This window comes from Triturus cristatus, chromosome 3_2, assembly GCF_964204655.1.
Source record: "Triturus cristatus chromosome 3_2, aTriCri1.1, whole genome shotgun sequence".
NCBI lineage: Eukaryota > Metazoa > Chordata > Amphibia > Caudata > Salamandridae > Triturus > Triturus cristatus.
Window position 1 is genome coordinate 858,785,614 of NC_140584.1, and position 15,503 is coordinate 858,801,116.

The window sequence follows — 15,503 nt, forward strand, 5'->3', positions numbered from 1 at the left end:
GGTCTAGATTTTTTTTCTAATGGACTCAACATCTGAGTACACTTACAGTGCTCCACATTAAAATGTGTTGCTTAAGGCCTGGTTACAAAGGACTTCTAAAGTGAATACCAATTGAATATTGAGGATGGCTTCTGAAAACTCGTGCAAGTTTATGAGACTGGCAGTGGTGGAAGACTGTATCAAAGAAGAGGGACGAAGGGCTTTAGAAGGTCCAGCATGCGTGCCCTAGCGTACGTAATAAACAAATGAGTATGCAGTTCCTTATGGTAGAGCAAAAGAGGGGTTGAAAAAAAAAGTGAGCGACGGGATCCTAGAGTGGCTAACGAGAGGAAGGATGGGGAATCCTTCCTTTTGGAATGAGGGCCCTCACACCGCTGGGAGTCATGCTTCATCATCGGGCATGCTTCTCGTCGGGTCGGTGCTGCAATACCCGGCAGGCACCCTTTGCAGGGGCTCTTTGGTAGCGATCTTTTATTCCTTGCCATATGGTGCAGTGCGTGTGATGGGCCCTTAAGTGTAGAAGTGCAAAAAGTGTAGGTTGACGTAAACCTTGTGAGTTAAAACAGGGAAATGGGAGAGTCAGGAAAACTAACTTGAATGGTCCTGTCTCCCACCTTGGTTAAAAATTAGTGTGGCGACCTTCTGCAGTTTTGTGCGCTCAAATAGCTTTGGTCTACATGTTTCTTGCCCGATAGTCTGGTGGATCTGGCGGCAATTCTTCAGGACCTAATGAAAGAGTTGTGAATCCACACTGAAATAAATGGTGATAAGGTGTATTAACCTAATTTTACCATCTTGGTTGTACCTGAAGGGTGTAGTACCCGTAGATGCAGTAGCCAAACTGGCTGGCCCCATCGATTCACGGCATAAGAGGGGAAACGTTAAGGTAACGGGTGTCGTTTGTGATGCGTCCACTCGGCGGGAGACCTACCCCACAATGCCGGATCCGCAGAAAGTCGCCACACTAATTTTTAATCAGGGTGGGAGACAGGACCATTAAAGTTAGTTTTCCTGACTCTCCCATTTCCAGTGGTGGAAGACTATCACAGGGACAGTAATTATTTTCAAGGATTCAGATCAGTTTTTTTGTATACACACATCAACCTACATCCAGAGGCCTGTGGGAAGAGGCAAATTGATAGGGAAGGGTTAGGGGGTAGGATAGGAGAGTGGGAGGAGAAAAAAAAGGAAAATGAAAGCTCCACATACCCAGAACGTCAGTTGAAAAAACATATGAGGGACTTCCTGTTTAGCACAGTTTATCGGTTCGCTCCCTAAGTTTTTTTAGTGAAGTGTAAGTTAGGTCCCCATCTAGCAAATGTGTTAGGCATTTAATGACTACATTGTTCTGTGTTCTATGGTCAAAAACACCCTTTTTGATGCACCAACGGACATATCTCTTCCATTTAGCACCGTAGCATTTCTTTGTGTTTGGCCTTCTGGCTTTCCTTAAAACGCCCATGTGTCTCTTAGGGGACCCAAATGTCCAATTTCTAAGTCTTCAGAAACTAATCTGCTAGGCTGAGGCTGGCAGCTCCCGGTTAAAAATCTGGCCCTTTTGTATTTACAGGAGGTCCAGCTGAACTGGTAAGCTTAATTATTTTCGCCTGGGACATTTCCTTGATGCCTGAGAACCATGGTTGTCTTGCCCATAACTGTGCTATTAAGGTTAGCATCAGGGAGGACTGTTTGCACTTGTTTAACAACTACGATATTAGTCATATGGGGGTGGGGGGAGGCATCAGGGAAGTGGGCAAATTACCTTGTTTAGACTATTGAGTGGGCATTCCCTGGGACAGGTGGTGTGGGTACCTGGATGCAAAGGTTTGGAATTTTGCATTTTCTGGTGCTGCAAACATCTATTTCTGGTGTACCTTTTCTAATACTTGGTGTTCCACATATCATTTGTGAGAGATAGTTGCTTGTCTGCTTAGGTCTGGCTGCCTCTGTTTTGAGCACCTGGTAGGTATACTGCCATCAGAAAGCTTATTTGTCTTGCTACCTCTGAGTTTTCACTGTCTTCCCCTTTATCTATGTGTGAAAAGCTCTTAGAGCCAGTAAGACTGTTTTCAGTTCCAACACATGAATGTGTTGTACTGCTTCCCTTGTTTTTCACAAATCCCTCATGTTTAGTTCCCCATATGTGCTCTTTATCCCGTGTGGGGTGCATTAGTGGTAACAGTGCCTGAAGGAGCTTGCAGTATAAAAGGTCTGCCTACTTCTAAAAACTGAAGATCCAGAATTGGGCTCAGTGATTGGTCTTAGCGCCAGGAAATAAACAGGCGATTCCCTTGTTAATCACCTCGCTTGGTACATTTCCGTCATTTGCTTTTGTAGAAGCTCCTGCACCTTTTGTTGCAAATGTTGTTGCTCTTCCTTCGTATGTGTTCTCTTTTTTTGCATGACACTTGGTGGCGTTTAAAGGAGTTCAATACAGTAACTGTGTTGGTTAATGTTCAGTATCTATTTGTCAGGGGTGATCGATCTCCACTCCTAGAGGAAGTCTTCTTTTCTTCTCCCAGTGATGTTATCTGGTGGGACATTAATTTGCTTAACAAGCCCCCTCTCTGAGCTGGCCCATTCCCTAACTCTGATTGAAAGGGCTGCCGAGGTCTTGAAGGGAAGTGCCATTGAGGTGGTGTTGATTGCTGTGCACCTGTTGGCTGGCAGGAAGTTTGCAGCTTTGAAGTTTGGATGCCAAAGAAAAACAACCTGCAAACATCCATGCCAAATACTAGTTGCCAAGAGTGTGAAGAGCATGTGACTTACAGCAGCACATGCTACTAATTACAGTGAAGTAAACAATACAGTGAAGCAAGCAATGAATCTGGGAGATATTTGCACTGCAAAATAAACCATTATACTTGTAAGAATGGGTTAGCAGCTTGAAGATCTTCTAGATTTGCATGTGACCCTTCTGCTGTCTCCCACTTCTTGGCCAAGTTACTAGATGGTGGAACACTACACACCATGTGAATTCAGGACAGATTTATACCGCAAAATATATGCTTTCATGGGTGACCAGTTAAAGGAAGTAAAAAGTAAATATTGATGGCACGACACTCCCCCCTTTGATGTACACCGAAAGTGTGGTTGGTTAGTAGCAGGGTTGATGTAACCAATCGCTGTTTAAGTGTTACTCAAACAGCCTATACCATAGCCATGTGTTGCAGGACACTCACCTTCCGGCTGCGTTCCGACAGGGGGTGGCTGGTGTGGAGCTAAACTGTTGGCTGCTGGTGATGCTTTGGGTGTGAAAAGTTGCTGTATCCTCTGGAAGGCCAGAAACTTAACAAGCTTGTCATCCAGCAGGTTTATCTCGATCTCTGTGGAAAAGAGCAGCATTAGCTTAGAGAAGTTTAGTACCAGGTCCACTTGACCAGGTGAGTATTTCCAATCAGTGAGAAACATTCTGCTTGAACATGTTTATTTAACAATGTAATAATTATGCTACTCTAACTGGAGTTAAAAAATCAATGACCATCAATGAATGCTTGAGACATTAAGGACTTGGGAATAATCACTGCAAGTGAAGGAGCAGCTTCAGAAAGAGTTAGACATTAGGCCTTCTATGGTGAAAGAAAGGTTCTAGTGTGTACAGAGTCTGAGAAAGCAAAAAACTCTTAGTGTCTTAAACGCAGGTGTAAAGGCCAGCAAAGAGCCATCGAGTCTGTACTGCAAGTGTAAGCTTGGCAGATATCTTTGTATGCTGCAGTGCATGCATGGAAGAGCAGTGTGCACGGCATGTGCCAGATATAAAAAAGAAAAAAAAGAACAACGAAAAAAAAGCTTACAGAAAAAGTTCAAGTGTGGGAATCTCTACTCCATATAAGACTGCATACATGTTAGTCAGTGTGCATTATGAAGGGGAAGAAATAGTCTTCATTCAAGTCCTAAAAAACAAGTTACTTATCTTCAATAGCGCCTTATTTGGTAGAGACTATACCTAGCAGCAGATTCCTTACCTTTTGAGTTTCCCAGGTGTTGAACTGGATCTGGAAGATTTTTCGTGAGCAGTACCCCTGCACGCCAGTAGATGGTGTCGCTTCGACCCACGTGTATCGTCCGCGCTGGTAGTGATGTCTGAGGCACCTATATAGTTGCCACCTAAGCTCTGATGACAGTTTCTTTCCATGCCAACCAGCGCTGATCAGGAAAAGAGCTACCCCTTCAGTCACTGTTTGACAGGAATTTTTTGACTTCTCTTTTTTAGCTTTTTTCCTCTTGGTGTGGCAGGAATGTCCTCCAGGAAAGTCACCCTTCAAGCCCGGCAGAGCCTGTCATCGACTGTATGCCTGTGATGGTCTCAAGTGAGACCACGACCTGAAGTCGTGCTCAGACCGCCGTGCCTTGAATACCAAGGCTCTGTTGAAGCGGTACGCCAAGCTCATGGTGGCTAAACAGGCAACGCCACGACACTCAAGGTCCTGGGAGTGGTCAAGGAGTATGCGATCCTCGTCCCATTCCGAATACTCAGGATTTTTGGGTAAGTCTCGGCACAAGAACTCGAAGAGGTCTTCGATTTCTCATCGGTCAGGCAACAAGACAAAGTAGTATCATTCAAGGCCTGGCTCTACTGTAGTGCCTGGGCTAAATCCCCGACCTTACGGGTGCCGGAGCGACCCCATCCCAACTAAAAGCTTTATGAGGCCATGCGCCTCATACTTGGAAGGCCCGACCCCACTGGTGAGCCTTCGGGCCCTGCCGGGTCAGAAGTGGCCCCATTCGATACAGTGCCGGCCGCTTCAGCGACAGTCAGTCCCCAAGGATCCATTCCCGGATCCGATCCGGTGCCAGTCGTACCATGCGAGTAATGCCTTTCCTAAAGGGCTCCATCCATGTGGACTCCCTGTCTAGAGGTGTAGTTGGGAAGGAAGTGGAGACTTGCAACATGAGGCTTTCCGATATGGGATCCTGGACAAGGGAAGGTGGGTCCACCAGAGCTGGCCAATGTCTCGTAGCATTCTGCCTATTGACAGGGGGCAAGTTCATAGCTTTTTAAAAGTGCCAAGGATGGTGTCTCTCGGAGGGCTTCATTAATGGGGAGTAGTGGTTCTGAGGAGGTCTGTCCTGGCTGCCGTACCTCTGAGGACATTTATTTTGACTTCACTGAAGGAAGCTAGAGAGTTGAGCACTTCTGCTGCCCTCCCATTCACCAATGTGGTGGAGGTGGATTCATAAATGGAGGGGCCAGGTGTACAGTTAAGGCCAGTGTCAGGGGAGATGCCACGGCCACTGCCATCTTGTATGGTCAAAAATAAGTTTTCTTAAACATATAGGTGCGGCTTACTATCTCCTTCATGGATCTGAAAAACGTTGAGGAATCTGAAATATGCCTTCAGGGTCTGATTGGGGTTGGAATCAAGCTAGGTGCAACCTCGGCTGAGGTTGCTGTGCATTCACTTCAGCCCAATAGGACTAAAGGTTCTTCCTTCAGTGTTGCGGTGTCAACGGCCGGGGAAATGGCATGGGTCGCCACGCCGAATGTGCAGGCATTGGCCCCGGAGATGGGGCATGTTCCGGAATGGGGTCAAGAGAGAGTCTACGTCGGGGAAGAATAGACCGGCACAACCCGACTGGAAGCCTCCTAGGATCCATGGGACCTGAAAGTGCTCTAGAGGGATTTGGAAATATAACAAAAATCCAGAACATTGCCTCTTCGAAGGCTTGGATCTGTTGTGGCATCGCCAATGCCTCTGGAAATACTGGCTGAATCAGGGCAAGTGAGGGATCAGTTCCATTGCAGGAGATGTCCCCTGACATCCGCATGACTTCTCAAGACAAGAGTGGTGGGAAGAAGGGTAGCCACGCTTTGACTTATTATGCCTCTTTTTGAAATTTGAGGGGAGGTTTCTAAGGAACCGCCTCGCAATCAGGAATGCGCCTGCACCAGAGATTAAGCCTTTTGCTCTTTTCTGCAGTGTCCCGTGACAGAGTTTAACATCACAATGTCAAATGGCCTTCAGATTCATCTGAGCACAGCTGACATGATTTAAAATCATTTGAGGAGCTGAGATACCAGAGACAACCTCATGGGGGTCCGTCACAGACATCTGTTTATGGCAATCCTGGCACAGTTTAAATTGTGCACTTTTTTGGGGGGGGAAGACACGTCCCTTGTAGACTGGAAAAAATCCGTAAAGAATTCTGTCAGTGACAGAATCGAGGGAGTGAACTCTGGATTAGAATTGGAACCAGCGGAAAGAAAGGAAGCGAGGTAAACGCGCAGAGGTAGTGGTGATATGTGGCCCTGCTGTCAGTTTAGGGTGGGCTAAACCCGGGGGATATGCACAAAGCCACCTACTTTTGCTTCAGTGAATTGCTGAGAAAAATATCCAGATACAGCCTGGCGGGGTATTAACAAGGTGAGGAATCTGAGGTTTCAAATATTGATCAGAAAAATGATGCTTAAACGTGACGTTTGTGACACCAAAAGCAAAATATCTTTGATGCAGCAGGGAGCTCTTGTTGATGGATGTTAAACTTTTTTTTAAAATGCTCATGCACATCTCGGGAAAATTTAGATGACCATATAGTCTGCTCTCATCCCATGAGAACAATTTCAAGGATGTCATGTTCAGACCTTGTAATCTGGTGAGGATGTTCAGCATGCATTGGTTTCACTGACATTTGGTGCACGTCTAGTTACCACTATTGACTGGACCAATAAGGATTCATGTTTACGGACAATCCAGAGTTTCAAAATAAATATTGGTATAAATGGAATCAGATAAAAAGAGTTGACTATAGTAAGGTCTTTGACCAATTCACCAAAAGAGAAATGCCCAGAGAACCTGGATCTGGAAGCAAAGTCTTGCCATTTCTTTCTCTGAGACATGTGGAATAGATAGACTTTCTTTAATAGCTCCAAGCTGTGAAGATTTCTCGAGGGACACCACTATCTAAACCCCATCATGGTTATCTTCATAAAATATGCTAAGTAAATATGCTTGCCACTGCAGAACGCCTGGTAGGTGAACTGCTATTAACAATACGCTCATAAACATATTCTGCATTTTCAGTGAACAGCCTCGATCATGTGCCTCAGTTTGTTCAAGGGATGCATGAGTGTCCATTGAATTGGTGTGCATTTCAAAGAAACTGAAGTGAGGGCTACTCCCTTTGACCAAAGGCCCTGCAGGGAGAGAGGTACTTGAGGCGCCTCTAAACCTGGCAGACGCATCTGTAACAGTCTGGGTTGGAGCTCCATGCTGAAAACGTATCCCTTGCAGAAGACTGCCTCGTTTGCACCACCAGGAGAGAGACAATTTGGCTGCTGTCAACATGAAAGTTTAGAAGATGCCATGAAAGCCATTAGAGAGGAAATGTAACCAGCTGTTGAACTGGGAATCTTCTAAAGCAGCTGACACTATTCTCGGACTGATGCCACACACTCCTCCAAAGAAAACACTTTTCCTACTGCTGTATCTATGGTCGCCCTCGCTAAGGTGAACTTGCATGAATTGGGACGGATTTCTGGTAGTTAATGAGCAGACATAGCCTGTGAGACTGTTGTTTCTAAGTCCGAGCTACTTTTTGGGAATTGAGGCCCATTATCAGCCAACCGTCCTGATAAGGATAACTGAATATTTTCTGACATCATAAGTGGGCTACTGAAAAGCACTTGGATAATATCTGAGGATTGGACCTTTGTCCATGGGGTAATACTACACAGTGATCGTATTCTGTTCATTTTATGAATCCTTGGAATTTACTGTGCTTCTTCGCCAACAGTATGTGGACGTGGGTAAAATATGGATTTTTTTCATTTTGACCCACTTGGTAGCCACAAAGGGATCCAAGAATAGTCTAAATTCTGTCTTCGGTCCTTTTATCTTAACTAGACAATATTCTGAATAAGGAATATGCTACTTACCAGTATGCATCTGTTCTTGGCATGTAGAGCTGCAGATCTATACACTGTGCATAGCTCGCCATATGGTGTTGGGCCCGGATGTTTGCAGTTTGTTTTTCCTCTTGGAAAGTCTTTGGAAGTCACGAGTTCGGTGACTCCTCCTCTGGTTCGTATTGCGCATGGGCTTCGGCTCCATCCTCAGATTGTTTTTCGCCAGCAGGGAAAGATGGAGCCCATGTGTATTGTATCTAAATAAGATAAGACTGGAACAGATACAGGTAGCCGGGAAGGCGGGTGGGCGTGTATAGATCTGCAGCTCTACATGCCAAGAACAGATGCATACTGGTAAGTAGCATATTCCGTTTGAGGCATATGAGCTGCAGATTATACACTGTGCATACATTATATAGCAGTACCCAAACCTAGCGGCGACCACCGGCATCCGTTGCAGTTGTTTGAAAGTGTTTTTAGTACAGCCTGGCCCACACTAGCTTGTTGCTTGGTTTGCACATCTACACAGTAATGTTTTGTAAAGGTGTGCGGTGTTGACCATGTCGCTGCTTTGCAGATGTCATCTAGTGGTATGTTCCCTAGGAAAGCCATAGAAGCCCCTATCTTCCTTGTAGAGTGGGCTTTAGGGGGAACAGATAGCGTTCGTTTTGCTTTGTGGTAGCAAATCTGTATGCATTTTACAATCCACCTAGCTATCCCTGATTTAGAAATAGGGTTTCCTTTGTGTGGTGGGGAGAAGGAGGCAAATAGCTGTTTGGTTTTCCTGAAAGGTTGTGTCCTTTGGATGTAGTAAAGTAAAGCCCTTTTAACATCCAGTGTGTGTAAGGCCCTTTCCGCAACTGTTTGGGGTTGCGAGAAAAAGACTGGTAATTCTACCGACTGGTTTAGATGGAATGGAGAAATGACTTTGGGTAGAAATTTGGGGTTGGTGCGGAGTACAACCTTGTTCTGATGCATCTGGAGAAAAGGTTCCTGTATACCGAGTGCTTGTATTTCACTAACCCTTCTGAGGGAAGTGATGGCCACTAGAAAAGCTGTTTTCCATGTGAGAAATTGCAGCTCACATTTATGTAATGGTTTGAAAGGGGGTCCCATTAACCGTGTGAGGACTATATTCAAGTTCCAGACTGGTGAGGGTGGTACTCTGGGTGGAATTACTCTTTTGAGGCCTTCCATAAAGGCTTTGATGGCAGGCACTTTGAAAAGTGAGAGGTGCTGCCTGTTCTGTAAATAAGCAGCAATTGCAGCGAGGTGTAACCAAATGGAAGTATATGCTAGGTTACACCTTTGTAAATGGAGTAAATAACATATAATGTGCTGTATGGATACATTTAAAGGATTGATTGTGTTGTTGTGGCAGTAAACAACAAATCTTTTCCACTTTGCTGCATAGCACGCCCTAGTAGTAGGGAGTCTAGCTTCCCTGATAATGTTCATGCACTCAGGGGGAAGGTTAACGTATCCGAATTCTAGGACCTCAGGAGCCAGATCGCAAGGTTGAGCTGAGCTGGGTCCGGGTGCCTGATCTCTCCATGGTTCTGGGTTAGGAGGCATGGTGAGAGGTGTAGCTTTTGGTGTGGTACTACTGAGAGTTCCAACAGTGTGGTGTACCACGGTTGTCTGGCCCATGTTGGAGCTACTAGGATCAGAGTTAGGGAATGCTGTTGTAGCTTTCGCACCACTAATGGAATTAGTGGGAGAGGTGGAAAAGCGTATGCAAATTTGTTTGACCAGTTCATCCATATCCCATTGCCTTTGGACAATGGGTGTGGATATCTGGCGGCGAAGCTTGGGCATTTTTTGTTTTCGTGGGTGGCGAATAGGTCAATGTGTGGATGCCCCCACTTCTGAAAGAACGGGTGAAGAACTTGTGGGTGAAGTTCCCACTCGTGGATCTGCTGTGTCTGCCTGCTGAGCAGATCTGCCACGGTGTTTTGGACTCCTGGGACGTGTTGGGCTAGGAGAAAAATCTTTTGTGGAATTGCCCATCTCCATATGCTCTGTGCTAACAGAGAGCTGTGGAGAGTGTGTGCCCCCCTGTTTTTGAATGTAGTACATGGCAGTCATGTTGTCTGTGCGAATGAGGACTGCCTTGCCTGAAATCTGCGTCTGGAAGGATTTTAGGGCGAGGAAGATCGCCAGTAACTCCAGATGGTTGATGTGGAGTAACGTCTGTTGTGGCGTCCATGTGCCTTGTGCTGTGAGATGTAACAGATGAGCTCCCCAGCCGGAGAGCGATGCGTCTGTTGTGAGTATTATTTGTGGGACCGGGTCCAGGAACGGTCGACCTCTGGAAAGGTTTGTGGTGTTCCACCACTGCAGAGAGCGATGGGTGCGACTGTCTACCAACACCAGATCTGTCAGTTGTCCCTGGGCCTTATTCCACTGGCGCGCTAAGCACTATTGGAGTGGACGCATTTGGAGTCTTGCATGGGGCACTATAAAGATGCAAGAGGCCATCATCCCTATGAGCTGCATAAACACTCTTGCTGGGAGAGAGTGTTGACATATGAATTTTTGACGCAGAGCCTGTATTTTTGCAATCCTGGCAGGATGCGTCTTTCAAATCCAGAGTGGTGAGAAAATCGTTCTGGGAGAGGAGTGGAAGAACCTGTTGAAGGGTTACCATGTGAAAATGGTCTGAATGTATGTAGGTGTTTGGAGGTCTGAGATCTAGGATAGGTTGTAGAGTCTCGTCTGTCTTTGGAATCAGAAAGTACAGGGAGTAGACCCCTAAATTTTGTTAATTTATGGGGACCTGCTCTATTGCACCTTTTTGCAGGAGGGAGACCACCTCTTGTGTTAGTAGCGCAGTATGTTCTTGAGACATAGGGCGGTGCCTGGGTGGAATGTTTGGGGTGGGGGTGGGGGCGGGGGGGGTAGATGTTAATTCTAGGCAATACCCTGACTGAATAATTTGTGTCACCCATCTGTCTGAAGTGATTGTCTCCCAGACGTGAAGGAAATGTTGTATTCTGCCTCCGACCGGAGTGGAATGGTCTGGAGGGAGCGGGGGAAAGCCATTGGGCAGGAGGTGTGGCAGAGCGGGCGGTATTTGTTTTGCCTCTGCCCTTATTATTATTGCCTCTGTATCCACCTCTTTGATAACCCTTTGTGAAGGTAGATTGAGGAGGGGATTTGTAGGACGTGGATGCACTATCAGAGGAATAGCCTCTGCCCGTGCCCCGAAAGGAAGAGCGGTGAAAGGAGCGCCTGGGAGTATGCGACTGCAGGGCTCCCATGGATTTCACCGTGTCTTTATCTTTTTTCATCTTTGAGGGCTTCGTCTACTTTGGGGCCAAATAGATGATCTTGGTCGAATGGGTGGTTTAATATAGAGGCTTGTACCTCCGGATTAAACCCTGAAACTCTGAGCCAGGCATGGCGACGGAGAAGGACACTGGTGTTTATGGCCCTGGAGGCTGTATCTGCTGCATCTAGGGCACAGCGTATCGAAGTATTAGTTATTGTCAGTTTATTAGCCCTAGTCTTATACTTTTCAGGGAGATGGTGCATGATGGTCTCTAGCTCATCATAATGCGCCCTGTCGTATCGGGCCAACAGTGCTTGCGTATTGGCGATACGCCATATATTGGCAGCTTGTGACGCAGTGCGCTTCCCTGACGCGTCTAGGAGCTTGGACTCTTTGTCAGGTGGGGGTGCTTCGCCTGACGCCGGAGAATTTGAGCGCTTCCTAGCTGTAGATACCACTAGGGAATCCAATGGTGCAGGGCCTTTAATGTAAGAAGGGTCTGTGGGTGCGGCTTTGTATTTCTTCTCTATACGAGGGTTTAGGACCCTGGCCCTGACAGGGTCTTTAAAAACCTCAGGGGCATGTTTAATTACGCCCTTTAACATAGGTAGAATGGCAGTAGACCTATGTGCATCGTCAAAGGTGTCTAGGAGAAAATCCTCCTCCACTGGGTCATTATGTAACTCCACCCCGTGGTAGTGTGCCGCCCGTTGTAACAAAAGGTGAAAACCCAAGGAATCTTCAGGAGGGGATGGCCTAGATGGGTAAAGGTCATCCTGTGGGACACCTGGGATGTCCGGATTGTTATAATCATCCCATGGGTCTGGCGATCCAGTAGGGGTGGGGTCTTGTGGCACATCTGCTGGATCATAATAAGGGTCTCCCAAATCGTCTGGGACAGGAGACAAGGTGGGGGAACGATGAGGTGGAGGTGGAGAGGGTGGAGGAGGTGGGGAAGGCACCCTGAAAGGAGAGGTAGCAATGTCCTTTCTCTTTGGAGGTGGAGCTGGTTTGTCCAAGTGTCTCTTTTTTGAAGACAATGTCAAGTGTCCAGTTTTTGGATCCTTGGTGAGTTTTTTGCAGAGGATCCGGTGCGTAAAGTTCCTGCGACACTGGTTGTTCGGTCGGCGCCGAAGGTTTCGGGGCCGTCGGCTTTTTAGGCTTATCGAAGCCGTGCTTCTTTGGAACCTCCTATCTTTTGGTCGGTGCCGAAGAAGGCCTCGGCACGGGAGTGTCGGTGCCGAGGTCCTTGTGATGTTTGGTCGGCGCAGGAGGAGCAGGTTTCGACACAGAAGACTTCGGTGCCGGGTTCGGTGTGGAGGTGGAGGCCGATTTTTTCGTCGGTGCCGAAGGGTGTTTCTCGGCACCGGTGGTCGGCTGGCTCGAGCCCGAGCTGCCGGAAGGCTTAATAGGCTTCTTTACCGGGCCCGAAGGTGGGGTGTGAGAAGCAGTGTCCTTGGTCTTGCCTAGGCCCGGAGGCGAAGGTGTGACCGAAGCCTTTTTCGGTATCGGCGTGGGAGGGGGTATTGTACTCACGAACCGCTGCGCCGGGGTGATGTCCTCCACATCTGAGTCGTCGGCCTCGGAAGCGCTGACGAGGTAGTCGTCCTCCTGTTCGACGTCCTGCTGTCCCGGAACTTCAACGTCGTCCCCGAAGATGTCGACTGGAGCGGAGGTCGAGGAGTGCGCCATGTTGCGTCTAGCCTGTCGATCTCGAATGGTCTTTTTGGAGCGAAAAGACTTGCAGGCGGGACAGTCTTGGGCCTCGTGTTCTGGGGAGAGGCAGAGGTTGCACACCGCATGAAGATCTGTGTGGGGAAACTTGGACCCACATCGAAGGCACTTCTTGAAGGGAGTTCTTTCCATCAGCCGAGACCGGAGCCGGAATAGGCCTGAAGGCCGCCGTCGACGACCGGAATCGAAGAAGTGCCGTAAGGAAGATGAGTAAGATGATTTATTATCTGAAGAAGCTCGATGAGCGAGGATTTTTACGTCGATCGTTGAACTGGTAAGTTCGGAACCGGAGCGCGAAGTATTACATCCGAGCACGATGGCTGAAAAAAACAAGACTTTCCAAGAGGAAAAACAAACTGCAAACATCCGGGCCCAACACCAGATGGCGAGCTATGCACAGTGTATAATCTGCAGCTCATATGCCTCGAACATATGGTTTCCCATATAAGGGGAAGAAACTGGCACTAGTGTACTTTTTTAAAGCAATTTTTGTTCCACATCTGCCACGATCCTCTTTAGGCAGCTGTGCTTTGCTAGCAGATGGAGTTGCTGCTTTGATGCTGGTTGACATTAGAAATTCTTCTGCCAATGCCAGCAAGCCAGGAACCAAAAAATTTCAGGCTGTGGAAATGCTCAAGGTTACACGTCTCCATTATAACAGACATTGATGTTTGTGGTGTCTCCGAAGGTATACTCAACTTTGACTCTCCTCACAACAAATCATCATGGAACTGGTGATATCATCTACGAGGGAGACTCTGGAAGGTGGGTTTACAGGAGATATAAGGGTGTAGGATGACTTAAGATCCCATCATTGAAGCGTGAACGAGATGCTGTAGATGGAGAACTGACTTGCTTATTTTTCATTTGCATATCCTAGAAAACAGAAATGCTTTAGGAGGAATACAGCAATTGGGTGATCTTCTGGCAGTTCAATGCATTTTTCTCATGGCTGATATAGGCTTGACTTAACACCATCTATGGAGGATGAGGAATTTTAGGCGCCTGCAGTGGAGTGTGGAAGATTCCTCTGCTGGGAGGTCAAACCTAGGAGACCCAAAGGATGAGGAGTTGGCTCTGTAGAAGAAAACAGCCTTAATCTCTTATTAGGTTCAGATTGTAAACCTCATTTGATGAAAGTTGACATTTAAATCTTGATGTGAAGCAATGTCCTGAAGGCGTTAGAAACAAAGGCTAACAGTGCAGTGAGACTGAGTGAATTGACAAGGAATAGGACACAGTTGTTTACCTAAAATGCTTCCATATCAAACAATTAAAGGACTTATGGTAGTATTTGAACCTTGAGCTAATTCCGGACAGCTGCACTGATGTTTTCGTTAACACCAAAGTCTTAGATGGAGAAAGGGAACAACATCAGTTGGAAGATTGATGACTCTTCTTTTTTCAACTTCTTCCTGAATCTCCCTCTTTGACAGTCATTTCAGTTTGCAGGCACCATCACAGTGGAAGCAGTTTGTCAGTTGTTTTACTCTCCTTTGCTTATAAGTCCTTGAGGTTCCCATGCAGTTCAGTATACCCGATCCTTGAGGGTCCTCTTGGACTTTCAGGTAGAACGCACATTCCTTTCTACAATGGGAAGATGGCAAAACACACCAAACATACTCCATGAAGCTCTATGGCAGGTTTTGCTCTTCTACAGGATGGGCACTTGACAGACTAGGAAAGCATGTTGTCAAGAAAAGGTCAATAAAAATGGCAATAGAAAAAAAATGCTTTAGACAATCTCTGAGATGTAAAAGATGCAGAATGAAATTGAAAAATAATGATTTTTGAGCAATTACTCAGAAAACACTTATGGGTAGTTGTAGATAGCTGGCTCTATATATACTATACCAAAAATGAGGTATAGTGTGCACAGAGTGCAGGGGAACGCCAAAGGTAGAAGATAAAAGTATACAGCACCTTACTCTCTATTTGTGGTAGTGTGAGCGAGCAGAAAGGCTTTATCAGAGGGCAGTGTTAAGCATTTGTTGTATATGCTCAGGCAGCAAATTATGTCACACACTCAGACTAAACTCAGACCAATTTCTTTGAATCAAAAATAATATTGTTATTTTATTTCTTAGAACCAAGCCAAGCCTGGTGCAGGAAAGTGAAATAAATGCTTTGCAAAATCTTATGCAATGTTTCACCATTGAAAGCAGGTTCAAATGCAGTCAATTGAATTACAGGCAAGTCAATGTTTCGAAATTACTTTTCAGATTACTATGCACGTTACTTTTTAGATTACTTTTCAGATTACTTTTGCTAATCAGTGTAATATGCCTAAATAGCACACTGAGACATATCCTAGACTAATGGTAAGTAATTCACTTTTAATTCAGACAGATTTTCAATGTTCCATACAAACCAACTCCACACTTAAAACAATTTTCAAGGAAAAACAGTCAATGTATTCCGATAGAGAAAAATTGAGTTAACGGTTTGCAGGCAAGTACTGTTTTGTGGGAGTTGGTATTCTGGGATTAGAACCAGGGTTTCCCCAGGGTCAAGGATGCCCTCTTGAAACACCCTCAGTGACACTAGGGGGGACAGGGGGCCTCTGGTTGGTGGCTGCTCACGAGCAGGTCACAAAGTTGTGAGAGGAAAGCTCCTGGTGTTAGGCTCAGGGCAAAGGGGGATCGGCGT

General features: G+C 46.4%; 1 protein-coding gene across 2 annotated transcripts in view; it reads right to left on the bottom strand.

Annotated features, from left to right (window-relative positions):
- Positions 1-15,503, bottom strand: part of PHF12 (PHD finger protein 12) — a 418,108-nt gene that overhangs the window by 50,034 nt on the left and 352,571 nt on the right. For both annotated transcript variants that reach the window (XM_085649156.1, XM_085649157.1), the window contains exon 11: positions 3,183-3,326. In XM_085649156.1, coding sequence (XP_085505282.1) covers positions 3,183-3,326 — 144 coding nt within the window. The remainder of the gene's footprint in view (positions 1-3,182; positions 3,327-15,503) is intronic.